Source organism: Myxocyprinus asiaticus, chromosome 21, assembly GCF_019703515.2.
Source record: "Myxocyprinus asiaticus isolate MX2 ecotype Aquarium Trade chromosome 21, UBuf_Myxa_2, whole genome shotgun sequence".
Taxonomy (NCBI): Eukaryota; Metazoa; Chordata; class Actinopteri; order Cypriniformes; family Catostomidae; genus Myxocyprinus; species Myxocyprinus asiaticus.
In genome coordinates, this window is record NC_059364.1 from 36,103,851 (window position 1) to 36,122,474 (window position 18,624).

The 18,624-nt window shown below is 40.4% G+C and overlaps 1 protein-coding gene across 1 annotated transcript in view; it reads right to left on the reverse strand.

Annotated features, from left to right (window-relative positions):
- LOC127412171 (protein kinase C epsilon type-like) overlaps nucleotides 1–18,624 on the reverse strand; it is a 183,891-nt gene that overhangs the window by 12,532 nt on the left and 152,735 nt on the right. Inside the window, exons 12-14 of the mRNA XM_051648324.1 lie at nucleotides 10,905–11,043; nucleotides 4,405–4,593; nucleotides 765–911 (exon numbers count right to left, since the gene is read on the reverse strand). Coding sequence (XP_051504284.1) covers nucleotides 765–911; nucleotides 4,405–4,593; nucleotides 10,905–11,043 — 475 coding nt within the window. The remainder of the gene's footprint in view (nucleotides 1–764; nucleotides 912–4,404; nucleotides 4,594–10,904; nucleotides 11,044–18,624) is intronic.

The following is an 18,624-nucleotide window of genomic DNA, read 5'->3' on the forward strand; positions in this document are numbered from 1 at the left end:
AACAGTACATAACAATATAATGCTTTATTAATATTTTCCAAACAAAGCCTTCCACAGTATTAAGATACAAATGCACTAAAATAGCATCAAATCAAGTAACATTAAATGTTTCCCTAAGTCTAAGAGGGAGTTTGACTAATTGAAAGAACTAGTCCCCACATAGGTTGCATTTTCATTGCAATGGGCATTAAATCTCTTAAACACTCATCCTCCACAATATTAAACAGTCGGTAGACTGTGGCCATCCACATTGTTACAGCAAACATTATGCGCGTCAGGGCCAGTGTCAAGCACCGCTTTGAACTCCACATGAAAAGCGCTTGCAGACCAAAATATCTCATTCTGCGTTTTGGTGATAGTTAAGACTTTACATACTTCTGTGGTAATTAAAATGCACCTTACTTAGGCTGAAAAATACTTGATTTCTGTCACAAGTTCCACTGGGGTTGTTTTGTACAGCAAATAGCATTAAGAGCTCCTGCCCCATCACTTTATCACTGACACTGAATCACTGCTGTGTGTGTTTGTGGTGTGTGCATCAGTGACACTGACTCAGTGACTCCGGCCGGACACATCACAAAGGTTCCGCACTTCCAACCAGAGTTTATGCTGATTTATGCTGTATTAGTGGTAAATGCGTTAATCACGATTAAGCTTTTTAAATTAATCACATGCGTTAACCCATTAATTTTGACAGCTCAAATTTCTTTACTTTTAATAATGCATTAAATAACATAAAAATCATAAATAATGACAATACTTACAATGCGTGGTTTAAATGGTGGCCTGACCTTCCTCTGTTCCAAAAGTACCCAGTCAATCTCTTTAAAGAACGGATGCACTTTAATAGCTTCCTCCAGTCCTTGGGATACCACACAACCCAACCGCTTACAGGGGCTTTTCGTCATGAACTAGAAATGGAAAGAAGAAATTATTAAGGGGGCAAAACACATAAGCTGTTTTTGGCCTTTTGTGGTATCCATTTCTGAAACCTCAAAGGATTCATAAGCATTAATTTATTGTACATCTCTAAAGTTGTTCGTACATAGAAGGGTTCACGCTTTTGATGTTCCCAAAACACCGATATTCTGTTTCAGTGTCTATCCAAATGTGCAAAAATGAGCTAGAATGTACTTGAACCACACTTGATGTACGAATGTCTACAAATACTGTTGAGATCATGTTGTCAATGTTGATGCTTGAATGATCCTGTGGAAGGATGGCCTGAGATGACCATGGGTCATGTGACCACAGTGCCAGTGAGACAGATCGTAGTGTGACATGACACTGTCCAAGACAAATACACTGCCTTTCCCACAAGGCTTAGCATACGGGCAGGGAACAGCCAAAGTAAATGTCAGACATGTGAAGGAAAAAGATGACACACAAAGAACACAGAAAGTGTGCACACACTCATGTGCTTGGACACTATGAGTGTAAAACAGGAAAGACTTAAGCAAACAAAACATGCAATAGAATTCAAGCCAGTCATGCATACAAAGACACAGAGAAACAAGGCACATAAATAAATGTGAGAGTTTAGCACAGACCGAAGATACACGGACAAACATGGATTCCCATAGGAAAGAAAAATCACAAATAAGATCTTTTTAATATCTCAATTGTTTCTCCTAAACAAGAATAAAATTATATGGAGAACTAATGCAGATTTTAACTTCTCTGAATTTTCTGTGCATAAAAAGACCCAAGTTATCTCACATACATCTTGCCAGCAGCCATATCACCCTGTAGCTCAAGACTGGTTGCCTACTGAAGCTAAACAGGGTTGAGCCTGGTCAGTATCTGGATGGGAGACCTCCTGGGAAAACTAAGGTTGCTGCTGGAAGAGGTATTAGGGAGTCCAGCAGGGGATGCTCACCCTGTGGACTGTGTAGGTTCTAATGCCCCAGTATAGTGATGGGGACACTATACAGTAAAAAGGCACTGTCCTTTGGCTGAGACTTTAAACTGAGGTCCTGACTCTCTGTGGTCATTAAAAATCCCAGGACACTTCTCGAAAAGAGTAGGGGTGTAATGCCAGTGTCCTGGCCAAATTCCCCCCATTGGCCCTTATCAATCATGGCTTCCTAATAATCCCCATCCATTAATTGGCTCTATCTCTCCACCAATAGCTGGTGTGTGGTGAGTGTACTGGTGCACTATGGCTGCCGTCACATCATCCAGGTGGATGCTGCACACTGGTGGTGGTTGAAGAGAGTCCCCTGTTCACTGTGTAAAGTGCTTTGGATGTAGTGTCAGAAAAGTGCTATATAAATGTAATGTTCGTTCATTTGTCTTCTATAGGGTTTTAGAAGAGACCTAAACAATGTCTAAAGTTTGATCAGATTTTTCAAGATACCAACATCTGCAATCAAATGTCAGTATGAGTTCTTCAAAGACCAAATAATCTGAGCTATGCTGCCTTACAAAGCCAAAACTACGTCAACAATGAAACTGAGAAAAATGGCTTCAAAGGTTTTTGATGGTTTCACTCTCACACTGTTTTTTCTAAATCTGAACATAGTTGAGCCAAACCCCTCTATCACAGGATAGATCATAGTCTAAGAGAAACTACTTTGGTTATAACTCAATTTTGATAACATGTGTAGTTACTGAATTTTTGCCTGTGCAGGGCAGCATACTATCCACATTCATTTTACAGCCCTATACACTCTTAATGTATATTCAATTTGTGTCTATATTTATTTCTCCTAAGTCATTTTAGACAAAGTTAAAACTAAAATGAATGTCTCGTGAGCAATAACATTTTCCTCTGGGTTACAGCACTTTTTCCTATGTACTTATTTAAGTTGTACTGTTAAAGGAAGAGCGACCCATCCAATAGTGGCCCGCTTACCCCCAAATCAGACCTCTGAGATTACACATTCCAAAGATCCATCAGAGAAAATACAAACAAGCTGTTCCTTTCCCACAAGAAGTGTCATTTTTCCAAGCACTATACTTTCTTTTGCTCCCTCTCTCTCACACAGTGGCATTCTGATTTGCTGCCAGCCTCTCCACTTAACTAATCACAACTACAGAACACAACAGTAGGGTTCCGAGTAAAACTCCCATTCATTTTTTCCATAGAGAATTTAATATTTAGCGATAACATTTATAAACCTTTCAAGAAAGACTTACAATGAGCTCAGAGGTTAAGCGATCATAAATGCTTCAGTCAAAGCCACAAGTCAGCATGATTTCAACTTCATTTAAAAACTGCTGAATTCTCTGTGAATAACTATACTACCCATAATCCTAAAGAGAGATCCACCAATCAGAGAAATTGCTGTTACCAGGGAAATGAAAATCTTAGCAAATAAGCTCAGCAAGGACCACCCAAGCCCATGAAGCACTGCGAATGATGTAATCGATCCCTACACTCTCAAACTACGTATATATTTGTATATATCTGAATAATCAGCAATACTTTTAAAATATTTATCTTCTATGCTACTAATAAATGACTTTAAGTCAATAGTTTTGTAATGTATCATAATTTAACATTTTGATTGAATCTTTCGCAATGCTTCATTGGGAGAGTAGTTCAATTCCACATTCCCTCAGAATTTAAATGTGCTGTAAGTGATTTTTTTCATGGAAAAGTATGCAACAAATTGTCCTACTCCCTGAAAGATATGAATGAAATAAGTGTTGTAAGATATCTCACCTGTCTCTGTGATGGCTCTAGACTCTGTAAACAGCAAAAAATAAATTGTCCATGCACCACGGACAATGACACTTTCTGCCTGTCAATTATTTTGCACATTCTCATAGTATTGTAGTTGCAGTGAATTATTGAGGCATAATGCATTTTTATGTCATGTTGTTCATAACAGTTGTCAGTTGAGGGTGCTATTTTGCTGCTGTTGTTTTTTACAACCGTTTCTGCTCTCAATAAAGCTCATTTTGGTATCTTTGGAGTTCGGGGTTTTGGAAAGAGGGGGTATGGCTAATCCAACAGCTCAGTCTCGTAGAAGTAGAACGCCTGAAATTGCCCCTTTTTCTGTACATTTTCTTTTTTTTCTGGTTTTTAAACACTTGTTTGGCATCAAATTAAAGTTTGTTGTGATTGTGTTGATGTTATGATTCATGTCAGAGCGGGTTGATTTGGTTCATGACTTAGAACTCTGTATTGAAGAATCTTTTGAAAATACTTCCGGAAACCTGCTAAATAAGTGAGCAGTCATTGTTGCACTCTATTCTCAAAAGGAGAGTAATCATGAAAGAATACAGAAATAACAGCAAAGGTTAAGAGGTAATAAGGTGGTAAAAGACTTCGAAAAATGAGAAACAAGGCAGAAGAAAAACTTCCTGAGCATAAAAAATCAAGGAAGGTTAAATGAGACTGCTAAACTGAGTGATAAAAGACTGAGTGATCCAAGAGTAAATCTGAACATGTACCGCTTTAAGAATGCTGACAGCCTCTTTGCTGAGCCACACAGGATAAAGGACATCATCATGGAGAATGGACTCAAAAAGGTCGTCCTCATTATCTGCTTCAAACGGAGGCTGACCAGCCATCATCTCGTACATCAGCACACCTAAAGCCCACCAGTCAACTGACGGCCCATACTCAAGCTCCTGTAAGATCTGTACAAGAGAGATTGCAAAAGAGAGAATGTCATTCAAATCTTACAACTAAAATAACTGAGAATACATTATTCAGGCCCAGTCGGATCTGCAGACTTTTTTTTTTAAAGAATTTTCTGCACTGATTCTCAAGGAAAATCTGTAGAATGCATAAAAAGGGTAACAGAGAAAAATGTTGATAATAGTACTACACTCTTGTTGTTAGCAGAAAGCATAATCAAGTTAGCCAAAATATGTAATAAAGACATAAAGGGCGGGGAATGTGTACAACTTTGTGATTGATGGGCCAATTCTGGTTTTCAATCTCTTTAATTTTTGCAAAAAAGCAGAAAAAAAAAAAAACTAATATAAAATCTTGTGGAGGTGGGGGCGTGGTCGAATGCAGATTTGTGAATGGAGAGTGAGACCGGGAGATGAGAAAGGTTAGGAGATGCACATGTGGGCAATTTTAATAACAGCTGTTCTGTGTTGCAGTGAGAGGTGACGGAGTGATAAAAGGGAGCTGAGAGCCACAGAGGAGGAGAGGAGTGATACACGCTTTCTGTGTGTGTATATGAAATGTATTTGTGACACTGAAAATTGACTTGTTAAATAAAGATGAGAGAAAGGTAGAAATTCGTCTGGCTCATTTCACAAGAAAATTAAAGAACTTGTTACAGTGGTGCCAAAACCTGGGATATTTGAGGAAGCAGCGCCGTCATGGAGTCCTCGCTATTAGCCGAAGTCATCAAAACTCTTGCCGGCATCCACCAGACCCAACATCAAGCCCTCCTGGACTTACGTGCGGAGCAGAAGCAATGTTTCCAGTTCCTGCTCCAAGCCCAGGCGGAGGACCGACAGGTATTGTGGAACTTGACGGCCCAGGGGAGTACTCCATAGCCCAGCCCCACATCACGTTCACGAAGATGGGACAACTACAGGATCCAGAGGCCATTATCGAGCTCTTTGAGCGGGCGGCTGAAGCATGGGGCTGGCCTAACACCCAGTGAGCAGCCCTATTGCTACCCTTGCTGGCCGGGGAAGCCCAGCTCGCAGACCTAAAGTGGGCCATCTTGCAACGGGTCAGCCGTAACCCTGAGCAACACCGGCAGCGCTTCTTTACGCTGCCATACAGCGAATGCGGTCACCTGTTTGTCTTCACTCAACAGCTCAGCGATGCCTGTCGGAGGTGGCTGCTGGTAGAGGATTGCGACGTCGAAGCTGTCATCGACCTCGTGGTACTGGAGCAGTTCGTCGGCCGGTTACCAAAAGGAATGGCTGAGTGGGTTCAGTGCCACCACCTGGCGTCGCTGACGGAGGCAATCCAACTGGTTGAGGACCATTTGGCAGTGTATCCAGGGGCCGGCGAGCCCCCTTTCTCTCCTCTCTCCTTTTGCCTTTTCCCTCCTCTTCCCCTTTTCCTGTACCTGCACCCCAGAAATGGGGCTGCATTCCACCAAAGCCAGCGCCCCATTCTCTGGGTTTCCCTAACCCACCGGCTTCCTCTCTGTCTTTATCACCCTCCTCGCAGGTTGGTGACTCTGCTACCAGGGGTGTGGGAGGAAAGCCTGGGCCAGTCTGCTGGGGCTGTGGGGAACCTGGACATTTTCAGGACCAATGCCAGACGATGGAGGTAGGGGCGTTGGTTCGGGTCCTTGATGTGCCACAGACTGCCCCCAATTGAGCAGGCATGTAAAGGCTTCTAGTGACTATTCAAGGGGGTACATACCAAGCCTTGGTGGATTCAGGATGTAATCAAACCTCTATATACTAATGCTTGGTTCAAGATGAGGCTTTGGATGCAGCAGGGAGGATGAGGGTGATGTGTGTATAAGGGAATGTGTGTGGATGGGCCCTGAAACAGAGTAATATGGTGTGGGGTTTGCATCGCACTGGCTGGGGAGGCGGTGCCAGGGACATCCTCGTCAGCTCCTTGGCGGGATGACACAAGGGAGGAGGAGAGCTCGTCTCTCCTGCCCTTTAGAGGGATTCCCCTACGGGATTTCCCTCTGGAGCAGACGCAGGACGAAACCCTTAAGCACGCCTTCGACCAAGTGAGAGTAATCGATGGATTATATGACAATTTCAGCAGGTGATTGCTCGCTCATACCCGTAATTTTCAATTATAAAAGACCGGTTGTATCGGGTGATGCAGGACACTCAGACAAAAGAAGATACAACCCAGCTGTTAGAACAAAAGAGCCGTCTGGAAATGTTATTCCAGGCGGCTCATCATAATCCAATGGCAAGCCACTTAGGGCAAGAGAAAACACTAAACTGTCTCATGGCCCATTTCTACTGGCTAGGCATTCGTGGGGATGTTCATAGGTGGTGTGCAACATGCTGCGAATGTCAATTGGTGAATCCACCGGCCAACCCATAAGCACCATTGCGCCCTCTACCACTGATTGGGGTTCCCTTCTAAAGTATTGGTATGGACCTCATCGGGCCATTAGAATGGTCAGCGCACGGACATCACTTTGCGTTAGTCCTGGTGGATAACGCAACGCGATATCCAGAAGCAGTGCCTCTCTGCAATATCTCAGCGCAGTGTGTTGCAGAGGCACTCTTCAAAATTATCTCCTGAGTGGGGATCCCGAAAGAGATCCTCACTGACCAGGGCACTACTTGCATATCTTGCACTATACGCGAACTTTACGAATTACTGGAGATAAAATCGATTCAGACCAGTGTGTATCATCCTCAGACAGACGGACTGGACGAAAGATTTAATAAAGCACTTAAGAACAGGATTCCTAAGTTCATTCACAATGATGCTCAGAATTGGGATAAGTGGCTTGAGCCCCTTTTATTTGCAGTTCGAGAGGTCCCGCAAGCCTCCGCGGGATTCGCCCCATTTGAATTACTGTATGGACGTATGGTGGCATGTTGGACATCCTAAAAGAAAATTGGGAGGAAGGACCCACACAGACTAAAAACGAAATTCAGAACGTTCTTGTCCTGAGAGCAAAACTCATCACACTAGGGCAATTATCACAGGAGCATTTACTACAGGCTCAAGAACGCCAGTCCCAACTGTATAATGGGGTACTTGGCTGTGGGAGTTTGCACCAGGAGATAAAGTACTTGTATTACTACCCACATCGAGCTCCAAATTACTTACCAAGTGGCAAGGGCCCTTTGTGGTCACATGACGAGTTGGGGACGTCGACTATGAGGTTGAACAAACAGATAGAGGCAGAGCACTGCAGGTGTATCACCTCAATCTCCTAAAATATTGGAGAGAGGAGGTGCCCGTGGCTTTGGTGACAGTGATACCGGAGAGGGAGGAGCTTGGACCGGAGGTGATTCTCAAACACCAAAATCAAGTCACCCTAGTCCCTTGTGGAGACCACCTCTCACCATCCCAAATCACGGAGGTGGCCAAATTACAAAGGGAATTTTCTGACGTGTTTCACCTCTGCCTGGTTGCACGAATCTCATAGAACACCACATTGTGACGACCCCAGGGGTAGTGGTACGCACCCCTATAGATTACCCGAACATAAGAAACAAGTGGTACGGGAAGAAATTAAGACCATGCTCGATATGGGAGTAATAGAGGAATCCAACAGTGACTGGTCCAGCCCAGTGGTTCTAGGACCTAAGAACCGATGGGTCGGTTCAGTTCTGCTTGGATTTTCGAAAAGTCAATGTGGTGTCTAAATTTGACGCGTATCCTCATATAGACGAACTGCTAGATTGGTTAGGTGCAGCACAAGTGGCTCTTTGTTAAAAATCAAGTGGCTCTCCGGGTGTCTCACCATTCTCCAACACATGATCGTTGAAAACTTTCTAGAGATCATTTTCCAGCAGAAAGTGTGGGTGCGATTGCAAAGCTTGAAGTCAATAACACTGTTTTGATTTCCTGTCTTCCGAATTTGTCATACAGCCTACTTCTTGTGAACAAGGTTTGAAATTAACACCCGCCAAATGCGGATTTGTCATGCAGAGTATTTTGCTGATGTACCAGCCACTGTGGAAGGCGACCAGTAAGACTTCTCAGAGTAATATATTACAAGAAATTAGACACAAAGTTGCGTGTTTGACGAAATGTGATTATATTTTGAAGAACAGACGATAGAAAAGCCGCCGATGCACGTCTGATTTTATATGTGCGCAGTGAGCTCCGCTGATCACGAGTGCAATGAAAGCGCTTCTCCTAGACACGCACATGTATAGAGTTCTGGGCCTGGTATATTGGTTTCCCAATAACTATTGATCTTAGCTGTTAAGAGCATTTTCTACGAGCGATTTTATGAAAGTTTTTTTTATGTGCACCCAGGCTGTGATATAGCACCCGCCACCCGCAAAATGCGACGAGGCTCAATCCAGTTTGCGAGCTCCTTGTCCAAATGTATTTCATGCGCGAGTAATTTTGCTCATCTTCCTGCAACAGGTGGGTGACCTTTAAGACGTCTCGAGGTGACACATGACATGAAATGCTGTTAGTCAAAAAGACGCGCTTGAAGAAACACACTTTATAATATTTTTAAGAACAGACAAAAGAAAAGCCGTCAATGCTCATGTCTGATTCGCTGTTTGTTCAGAGACTGCAGCGGGACACTGTATCGTGGAGCAAGCGCATGTCAAGAGTTATCACTCCTTTTTCTCTGTTTCATTCAACTGAAAACTGTTTGGAAGAATAATATAATCTATGAGAATGCTGCAAATGATCTCCGATCATCTCGTGAGGTACTGTGAGTTTTGCTTTATTTCCACGGAGCAGTTCACTCATACACATTGTGAACGCAACTCTGCAGATTCAGTAATATATCTTTGTATCTTATGTATTAAAGAAACAAAGACGAAAGTGATTAAATCATAAAGTAATACAAGACACGTTCACCTTGAACCAAAAATGTAGTTCTATTTTCTTTTCTTTAGGCAGCATAAACTGTATTACCAAAATGCAATACAAACACAGTCGATAAGAACACATTTGGCAGTATTTTTTGGGAACATAAGGGAATTTATTAGGCTTATTTATTATGATGATTATTATAATTATCGTTACATTTATAATTGTCTTTAGTTCTTCATTTGTATGCTGTTAGTAATTTTTCACCTGTTGTGATACTTGCGTGATGGCAAATGGGGCTGTTGGAGACGGTAAATGTTTGGATTTGGGGAGGTGGTTATATATAAGATTTTTTAATCACTTCGTTATTTTAATTGCTTTTTTCGTTTCGTTTAAAGTGCAATTTGAATTTAGAAATGTCTTTTGTTTAAGTTTTTCGTGTTTCAATAAATTAATTTAATTTTTAAAGCAAAATCAATAAAGCAAAAATATTCACCGACCTTGGGGGTTGACTATATAATTGGATATCGTGATATTTTAAATGCGATTATCATTAAAATATTTTTTACATATCACCCAGCCCAAAAGGGAAGTTAAATGTTCATGAACAATTTTCACTTTATGGAGACCCGCACAAACGCATGTACTCAATTCCATATTGCAACATGTTACCTATTAATTTTTGCATTTTTTATTTTTTTTTTTTTTTTTTTTGAGTAGTCTATGGGCAATATAAACATTTTATTCTATTGAAAAACTCTGTTATTAAAAATAGTAAATTATTAGTTTGTGGTATGGCTCTTTCGAAAAAATGCATCAATCAAAAATAAAAAAATTGGTTCCTTAGTAAAAAAAGGTTCCCAACCCCTGATGTCAGGGCATCAACGCCAGCGTGAAGCCTCGCTTTGAACTCCACATGAAAAGCGCTTGCAAACAAAAGCGTCTCATTCTGCGTTTTGGTGATAGTTAAGAAATGGTGTGCTTCTGTGGTAGTTAAAATGTGCCTTATATAGGCTGAAAAATACTTGACTTCTATCACAAGTCCCATCTGGACTTGTTTTGTACATCGCAAAGGTTCTGCCCTTCACACCAGTGTTTATGCTGCTTTATGCTGTATTAACTGTAAATGCGTTAATCGTGATTATGAAAAATTTACACGTTAAACGTTTTAAATTAATCACATGCGTTAACACCTTAATTCTGACAGCTCTAGTTTTTATTGAATTTTAAGTGCATATTGTGTGCCTTTTAGCCTTTATGTCCACATCTTAATTGTAAATTGCATTATCCTACATCACATATATATCATCATTTTATTGCACACCGGCCACCCCACTCAATACTGGCAATTGGCCATTGGAATCTGTTAAAACATGCATTGATTAACCAACTAATAACAACAAAACTAAATGGGAAAGACAAACTGACAATAATTAAAATTTCATCACCCTGATGGGAACTTAGCAGCAGACAATGAGAATATGAATGGTTCATTGGACATTTGTGTCTTTGAGAGTGTGAAATACTGTACCTCAGGGGCAATATAATCTGGTGTGCCACAGAATGTTGTGGTTGTGATGCCGTCTAGAATGCCCTCCTTACACATGCCAAAGTCTGCCAGCTTACAGTGACCTTCTGCGTCCAACAGAATGTTGTCTAGTTTCAAATCCCTGCAAAGAGACAAAAAACAAACAAAGCTTACATCATGTTTCGAACAAAAACTTCTCATTGGAAAAACCTTTTCAGGATTCATGATCAGTGTCTCTCAAATTCAAAACTGATTAGGACTGGGCAAAATTGCAAAGTTCAACATAAAGTATATGTCAATATTTTTGTATGTGGCATTTGCTCTGAAAAAGCTTAAAAGGATTATTATTTTTTTTTTTTTTCAATCATAGGAACTACCATTTCAACACAACAGCCATTGTTGCCAAGTAGACCTTATTCCTAAAGCACCATATTTGAGTTTTGATTGTGAATGAAAACAAGGCTGTAGGCTGTAGACTATAGACTTACTGTCTCTGCAATGGCATGCAATGTATAAATCTACATGTAATTTTCCACAACTCAATGTTTCATCAGCAGAACAATCAAAAACAATGTAAACAACAATAAAACCCATTGAAGAGACTGTATGTCTATCCCTCTCACAGCCTCCTTGTCATTGCCATCAAAAATTAAAGATGGCGCTACTGTGAATAAGTTTAATGCAGAAAGTAAAGTACATACTTTGTTAAAAATAATGAAGTCATGTTTTTCCCACACAGTTTTTCTCTAAATCAAACTTACCAACCATTTAGCTACTGAAGTACTGTATAAATAAGACACTATTAAAACATCAGTTTTACTGCCCTCATATGGAAACCAATTTAATTAAATGTTTTTTTTAGAAAACCTAATGGCCAAATAAAAAGCACATTAAAATCATAGCAATGTTCACTGTGAATATTCAGTGTGAATATGTATTTATTATTTCACCCTTATACAGTCATGCAAAGTTTTGTTTACTTTCATTTTGAGCCTCTTTACCTTAAATTTAACCAACAGGAAAACCAGGGGTGGACTATGGAGAGCGGATCAGGAAGTCCTGTCATTGAATATCAGCTGTACAGATTTATGAAGCTCAGTTGAGGGAGGAAAAAACACAATGAACACATCCTGAAATAGCTTATGCATGAATCAGGAGATTATGGTTGGCCTTATTCAAGAAGTCAGAAATGCTTTTTTAGCATCAGGTAAGTGAATCATTTCTTCACAACAATACAATGTCAGATTCAACTGCTCCCAAAACTGTCAAAACTCCAAGCTTATGTGTTTCAAAAACTATTAGGTCTGTTTTTCACACACAATATTGATTGTTTCAGGTTTATCAATGGAATCATTACAATAATGGCCATTTTAATAATATTAATGATTTTGCTAATTGATATCCAGTCATTGGCTTGAATCAAGAGCCGGTTCTTTTTCAGAAATGGTTCCATTTTTTTTTTTAAAGTAGGCTACTAGAGCCAGAGACTATTTAGCAGAGATGGGCCACTTCTATTAAAATGAATGGGGGAAATTGGAATGCCCAATGGTCAACAGATGTAGAAAGAAAGTCCCGCCTTACAGGTAAAAGAGCCCAAATCCTTTTAGATACAGACATCTCCTGTCAAACATCTGGAGAACGCGCATATGCATTAGCTATACAATCCAATCTGAGGTAAAGAAGCACAATTTATGATTCAAGTGTTGTAAGATTTTACTACTGATTTGAAATATGTTATTTGATCATAATCTTGACCAACCGTTTTGGAGATTTCAGTCTTTCCCCATTTTAGTACATAGAAGCTGCACAGTATGCCACTTGTTTACATTGAAAAATAGCCGCCCAGCCTGCCCAAGAGCATTCCAAAGATGGCCACCGAGTGGACTGACTTGCTAAAAAGACATTGCTGGAGCTCAGTGATTTTCACGACATTCGGATCTGTTTATGGTTCTGGAACGTCTGCATTCTTCTGCTGATATGGATGGAACACTGTCATAAAATATAGCAATATAAGTATCAGTGCCATTGGTATGAGGATTAGGCGATCAACGTCTTATTTTCTCTTGGCTGTGAACGTAAATCAGCAATCCACTTTTGAGCCACGATTCTTTCTTGTGATAAAAAAAACATTTGTTAAAGGTGCTGTAAGTGACTTTTTCATGGAAATGTATGTAAAAAATGTTTCTACTCCCTTAAAGGTATTAATGAAATAAGCGTCCTGAGATATCTCACCGGTCTCTGTGACAGCTTTAGACTTTGTAAACAACAAACAAAATGTGTCAGCTGACTGTGGACATTGACCCTTTTACCTGTCAGTCATTTTGCTCGTTCTCATAGTGTTGTATTTGAAGCAGATCACTGAGGTTATGATTCATAATGTTTGACAGTTGAGGGCGCTATTGTGCCACTGTTGAATTTGACAGCCACAGGAACAAACAATGCTGCTCTTTTGCTCGGTTTTTATCTCAATATTATCTTTGGAGGGCGGGGTTGTGGAATGAGAGGGTGTGGCTAATTCAATGGCTCAGTCACGTGAAAGCTTCAGAATGCTAAAATCGCTTACAGCACCTTTAATGCACCCTCTTTATGGTATTTATGTTGCTTTACAGACATGACCTCACAGAAAAATTTAATCCAAAGTATGGGTTTAAAAGAGTTGCTAGACAAATGTGAATTTATAGTGAGACAATGAGGGTAGTGAGACAATAAGAACTGTTTTCCAAGCATTGTTTTTTCTAACTCAAAATCACTGAAAGAATCATTAACAGAACCACTAAGGAACCAGAATCGTTATGTGAAATCAGAAATGAAACTAGGTATTTGCATGAGTAATCGCTTAATCATGTACTTGTTCAGATTTAAATATTCGACTACTTATAACACTACTCGAATATACAGTGCATCTGGAAAGTATTCACAGCGCTTCACTTTTTCCACATTTTGTTATGTTACAGCCTTATACCAAAATGGATTAAATTCATTATTTTCCTCAAAATTCTACAAACAATACCCCATAATGACAAAGTGAAAGAAGTTTGTTTGAAATCTTTGCAAATGTATTAAAAATAAAAAACGAAAAAAATCACATGTACATAAGTATTCACAGCCTTTGCCATGACACTCAAAATTGAGCTCAGGTGCATCCTGTTTCCACTGATCATCCTTGAGATGTTTCTACAACTTGATTGGAGTCCACCTGTGGTAAATTCAGTTGATTGGACATGATTTGGAAAGGCACACACCTGTCTATATAAGGTCCCACAGTTAACAGTACATGTCAGAACACAAACCTAGCCATGAAGTCCAAGGAATTGTCTGTAGACCTCTGAGACAGGATTGTGTCGAGGCACAGATCTGGGGAAGGGTACAGAAAAATGTATGCAGCATTGAAGGTCCCAATGAGCACAGTGGCCTCCATCATCCATAAATGGAAGAAGTTTGGAACCACCAGGACTCTACCTAGAGCTGGCCGCCTGGCCAAACTAAGCAATCAGGGGAGAAGGGCCTTAGTCAGGGAGGTGACCATGAACCCGATGGTCACTCTGACAGAGCTCCAGCGTTTCTCTGTGGAGAGAGGAGAAACTTCCAGAAGAACAACCATCTCTGTAGCACTCCACCAATCAGGCCTGTATGGTAGAGCGGCCAGACAGAAGCCACTCCTCAGTAAGGGCACATGACAGCCCACCTGGAGTTTGCCAAAAGGCACCTGAAGGACTCTCAGACCATGAGAAACAAAGATTGAACTCTTTGGCCTGAATGGCAAGCGTCATGTCTGGAGGAAACCAGGCACTGCTCATCACCTGGCCAATACCATCCCTACAGTGAAGCATGGTGGTGGCAGCATCATGCTGTGGGGATGTTTTTCAGCGGTAGGAACTGGGAGACTAGTCAGGATCGAGGGAAAGATGAATGCAGCAATGTACAGAGACATCCTTGATGAAAACCTGCTCCAGAGCACTCTGGACCTCAGATTGGGGCGACGGTTCATCTTCCAACAGGACAATGACCCTAAGCACACAGCAAAGATAACAAAGGAATGGCTCTGGGACAACTCTGTGAATGTCCTTGAGTGGCCCAGCCAGAGCCCAGATTTGAACCTGATTGAACATCTCTGGAGAGATCTGAAAATGGCTGTGCACCAACACTCCCCATCCAACCTGATGGAGCTTGAGGGGTCCTGCAAAGAAGAATGGGAGAAACTGCCCAAAAATAGGTGTGCCAAGCTTGTAGCATCATACTCAAAGACTTGAGGCTGTAATTGGTGCCAAAGGTGCTTCAACAAAGTATTGAGCAAAGGCTGTGAATACTTGTGTACATGTGTTTTTTTTTTTCCGTTTTTTTTTTAATTTAATAAATTTGCAAAGATTTCAAACAAACTTCTTTCATGTTGTCATTATGGGGTATTGTTTGTAGAATTGAGGAAAATAATGAATTTAATCCATTTTGGAATAAGGCTGTAACATAACAAAATGTGGAAAAAGTGAAGTGCTGTGAATACTTTCCGGATGCACTGTAGCAATTTGATTTTCCTTCATGTTTTTGAAACTGCTTCTCTCACCTAAATATTGATGTTACAACTCAGTGAATTGGTTGGTGCTGTGGATGCATGACCTTGTTAACCCAAAACCCTAGTTAACCCAGTTTACCCAAAAAGTTAAAGTGATTATATCGCATAAGAAGACTTCAATCTATGTTTCTACAGTATGTGTGAGTGCAAATGTTGCTTTTTTTGTTTTTTTTTTATCTAGATGTTTATGCATAGAGCTAATTGTTTCATAAGAATAACAGCTTCAAAACTTGGAAGTTGAACTTAAATTCTAAATTTCAAGTAATCGATTATTTGGTTTTTATGTGTTAGAGTATTAGACTACAAAATTACTCTAAATTCCCATCCTTAATTGAAACTGTAAAATTCCCAATGATTCTTATCTCTAATATAACTTACAAGGAACACATTTCTGGCCACATTTGGTGTTAATAAAGGGGTACTGAAGCCCTACTGATGGGGCTGTGGGGGTACATAAGATGTTTAAATGGGCCTGATCTACTATTAAAGAGTGGGGAACAACATGTATCCGTGCAGAGTGTGTCTGTCTCTGTGAATTTAACCAGCACAAGGTAAAGGCAAAGATAGACAGAGAGTAAAAAAGAAAGGGAGTGAGAGAGAAGCAGTGAGAGAAAGATGATAAGGTGCCAGTGATGAAAGACAACAAGGAGATGGATGAAACCAGTTGGATTGGGGTTTGATGGTTGATTGCAACAAGAATGTCAACATCAATTTGCAGGATGCCATTCAGTCAAAGGTGTTTTCATAAAACCATGCTCACGGAAAAGGGAGGGAAAGTCAGGAGGGAGGGGAGTGTCGGATACCTTACACAACTGTTCTCTTTTAGACAGACACCCTGGTGCTTGGCACGTTGCTGTTTATCTGAAAAGAGGGTTCATTCCTCTGTCTTTCCCCACTGAATACAATCAATCACTCTTTACATTCAGAGGTGTGAACAAATGGTCTTGAAATGAATGCTGAGAAAATATGTGGTGAGCGACCCACTTCCCAAGTTTGAGATAAACTTCTTTATTAATGATTTTATCCAAAATGTCCAAGTTGAACAAGACTGATCTCACAGTGAAATCGGAAACAGTAGGTTGACATTTAATGAGCTCAACTCGGTCTGTGCTTACTGAAATTTCTTATCGGAAATATCTTAGTCTCAGATCATGCCCTGGTGAGTTTAGAGGTGTTGCCATATACAGAGAAAAATAAATCATATAGTTGGTGCCTTAATGTGTCCATTTTGCAAAATCCTGATTTCCAACAAATGTTAAAGACTGAAATCAATATTTATATGGAAACCAACTGGTCCTCAGTATCCTCTGCGGGTGTGGCTTGGGAGGCACTCAAGGTGGTTCTTAGGGGTCTGATCATACAGTATGCCTCATTCATCAAAAAATCCAAAGCACAAGAACTCGTGGAGTTCGAGGAGAATATTAAAAGTGCAGAGGCAGAGCTGAAGCGCCGTATGTCAGCTGATGGCCTCAGAGAATTGACCTGATTGAAATATAGATATAATACTATTTTGTCGCGGAAAGTGGAGTTTTGGTTATTCAGGGCAAGACAGTCATACTTTGAGTCGGGTGACAAAGCAGGGAAGCATTTGGCTAGATAAATAAAGCAGAGAGAGTCTCTTTCTATCATTCCCTCAGTGAAATCTGCTGGTGGTGAAATTTTTACCTCTGCCATTTAGCCATTGATATTAATAATGCCTTTAAAGAGTTCTATCTTGATCTTTATAGTTCCACGTCTTCGTCTACTGATGAAGATATTAGAAACTTTGTGGAACCATTAGATCTTCCTAAACTGACGATTGAGCAAAAAAACTCTCTTGATTCTGAGATGAACTTGGAGGAGCTTGACGAGGTAATTAAGTCCCTACCTAGTGGCAAGGCTCCGAGGACAGATGGTTTTGCCGCAGAATTTTTTAGATCCTATGCTACAGAACTGGCTCCACTTTTGTTAGAAGTTTATACTGAATCATTAAAGAATGGAAAGCTTCCTCCAACCATAACACAAGCACGGATCAGTTTGATTCTTAAAAAGGACAAAGATCCATGCAAGTGTAAAAGTTACCGTCCAATCTCCCTGATACAACTAGATGTAAAAATATTGTCAAAAATTCTGGCTAACCGATTAAGTAAGGTTATGACATCTCTTATACATATAGATCAGGTGGGGTTTATTTGGGGCCGCAGCTCTTCTGATAACATCAGGCGTCACATCAATATCATGTGGTCAGAAGCAAATGATCAGTCATCTCACTTGACGCTGAAAAGGCATTTGATATGGTAGAATGGGATTATCTTTTTAAGATTTTGGAAATGTATGGTTCGGGAGTACATTTATTGGTTGGATTAAATTACTTTATAGACACCCTGTAGCAGCGGTACACACAAATGGATTAATTTCAGATTATTTTATTCTGGATAGGGGCACTCAGCAGGGTTGCCCTCTTTCCCATTTATTGTTCTGTTTTGCCCTGGAACCATTAGCAGCCGCGATAAGAAAGGAGGATGATTTTCCAGGGGTGGTTGCGGGAGATAAACTTCTGCTTTATGCAGATTATATTTTATTATTTGTCTCTGAACCTACTAGATCTATGCCTTGCCTCCACAGAATTATTAATTCCTTTTCCAAGTTCTCAGGATACAAAGTAAATTGGTCTAAATCCGAAGCTTTGGCTCTGACAGCCTACTGTCCAGTAACGGCTTTCCCGCCGGGCACCTTCCATTGGCCCAAACAGGGCATTAAGTATTTGGGGATTTTATTCCCAGCAAATTTGTCTGATTTAGTTAGTTTTAATTTTGACCCTTTAATAAAAAGGTTTTCGAGTGATGTGGGCAGGTGGGCATCATTACATTTATCGATGATTGGGAAGGTTAATGTTATTAAAATGAATTGTATTCCAAAATTTAACTACCTGCTACAGTCTCTCCCTGTAGATGTCCCCCTCTCTTATTTCAAGCAATTTGATAGCATAGCGAAGTCCTTCATTTGGAATGGTAAACGTCCCAGATTGCATTTTAATAAGTTACATAGGCCGATAGACAAAGGTGGGCTAGGCCTACCCAAGATTAATTTTATTATTATGCGTTTGGCCTCAGGCATTTGGCTCATTGGTCGCTTCCACCAGAAAGAGCCCCTCCCTGGTTTTCTATTGAACAGGAA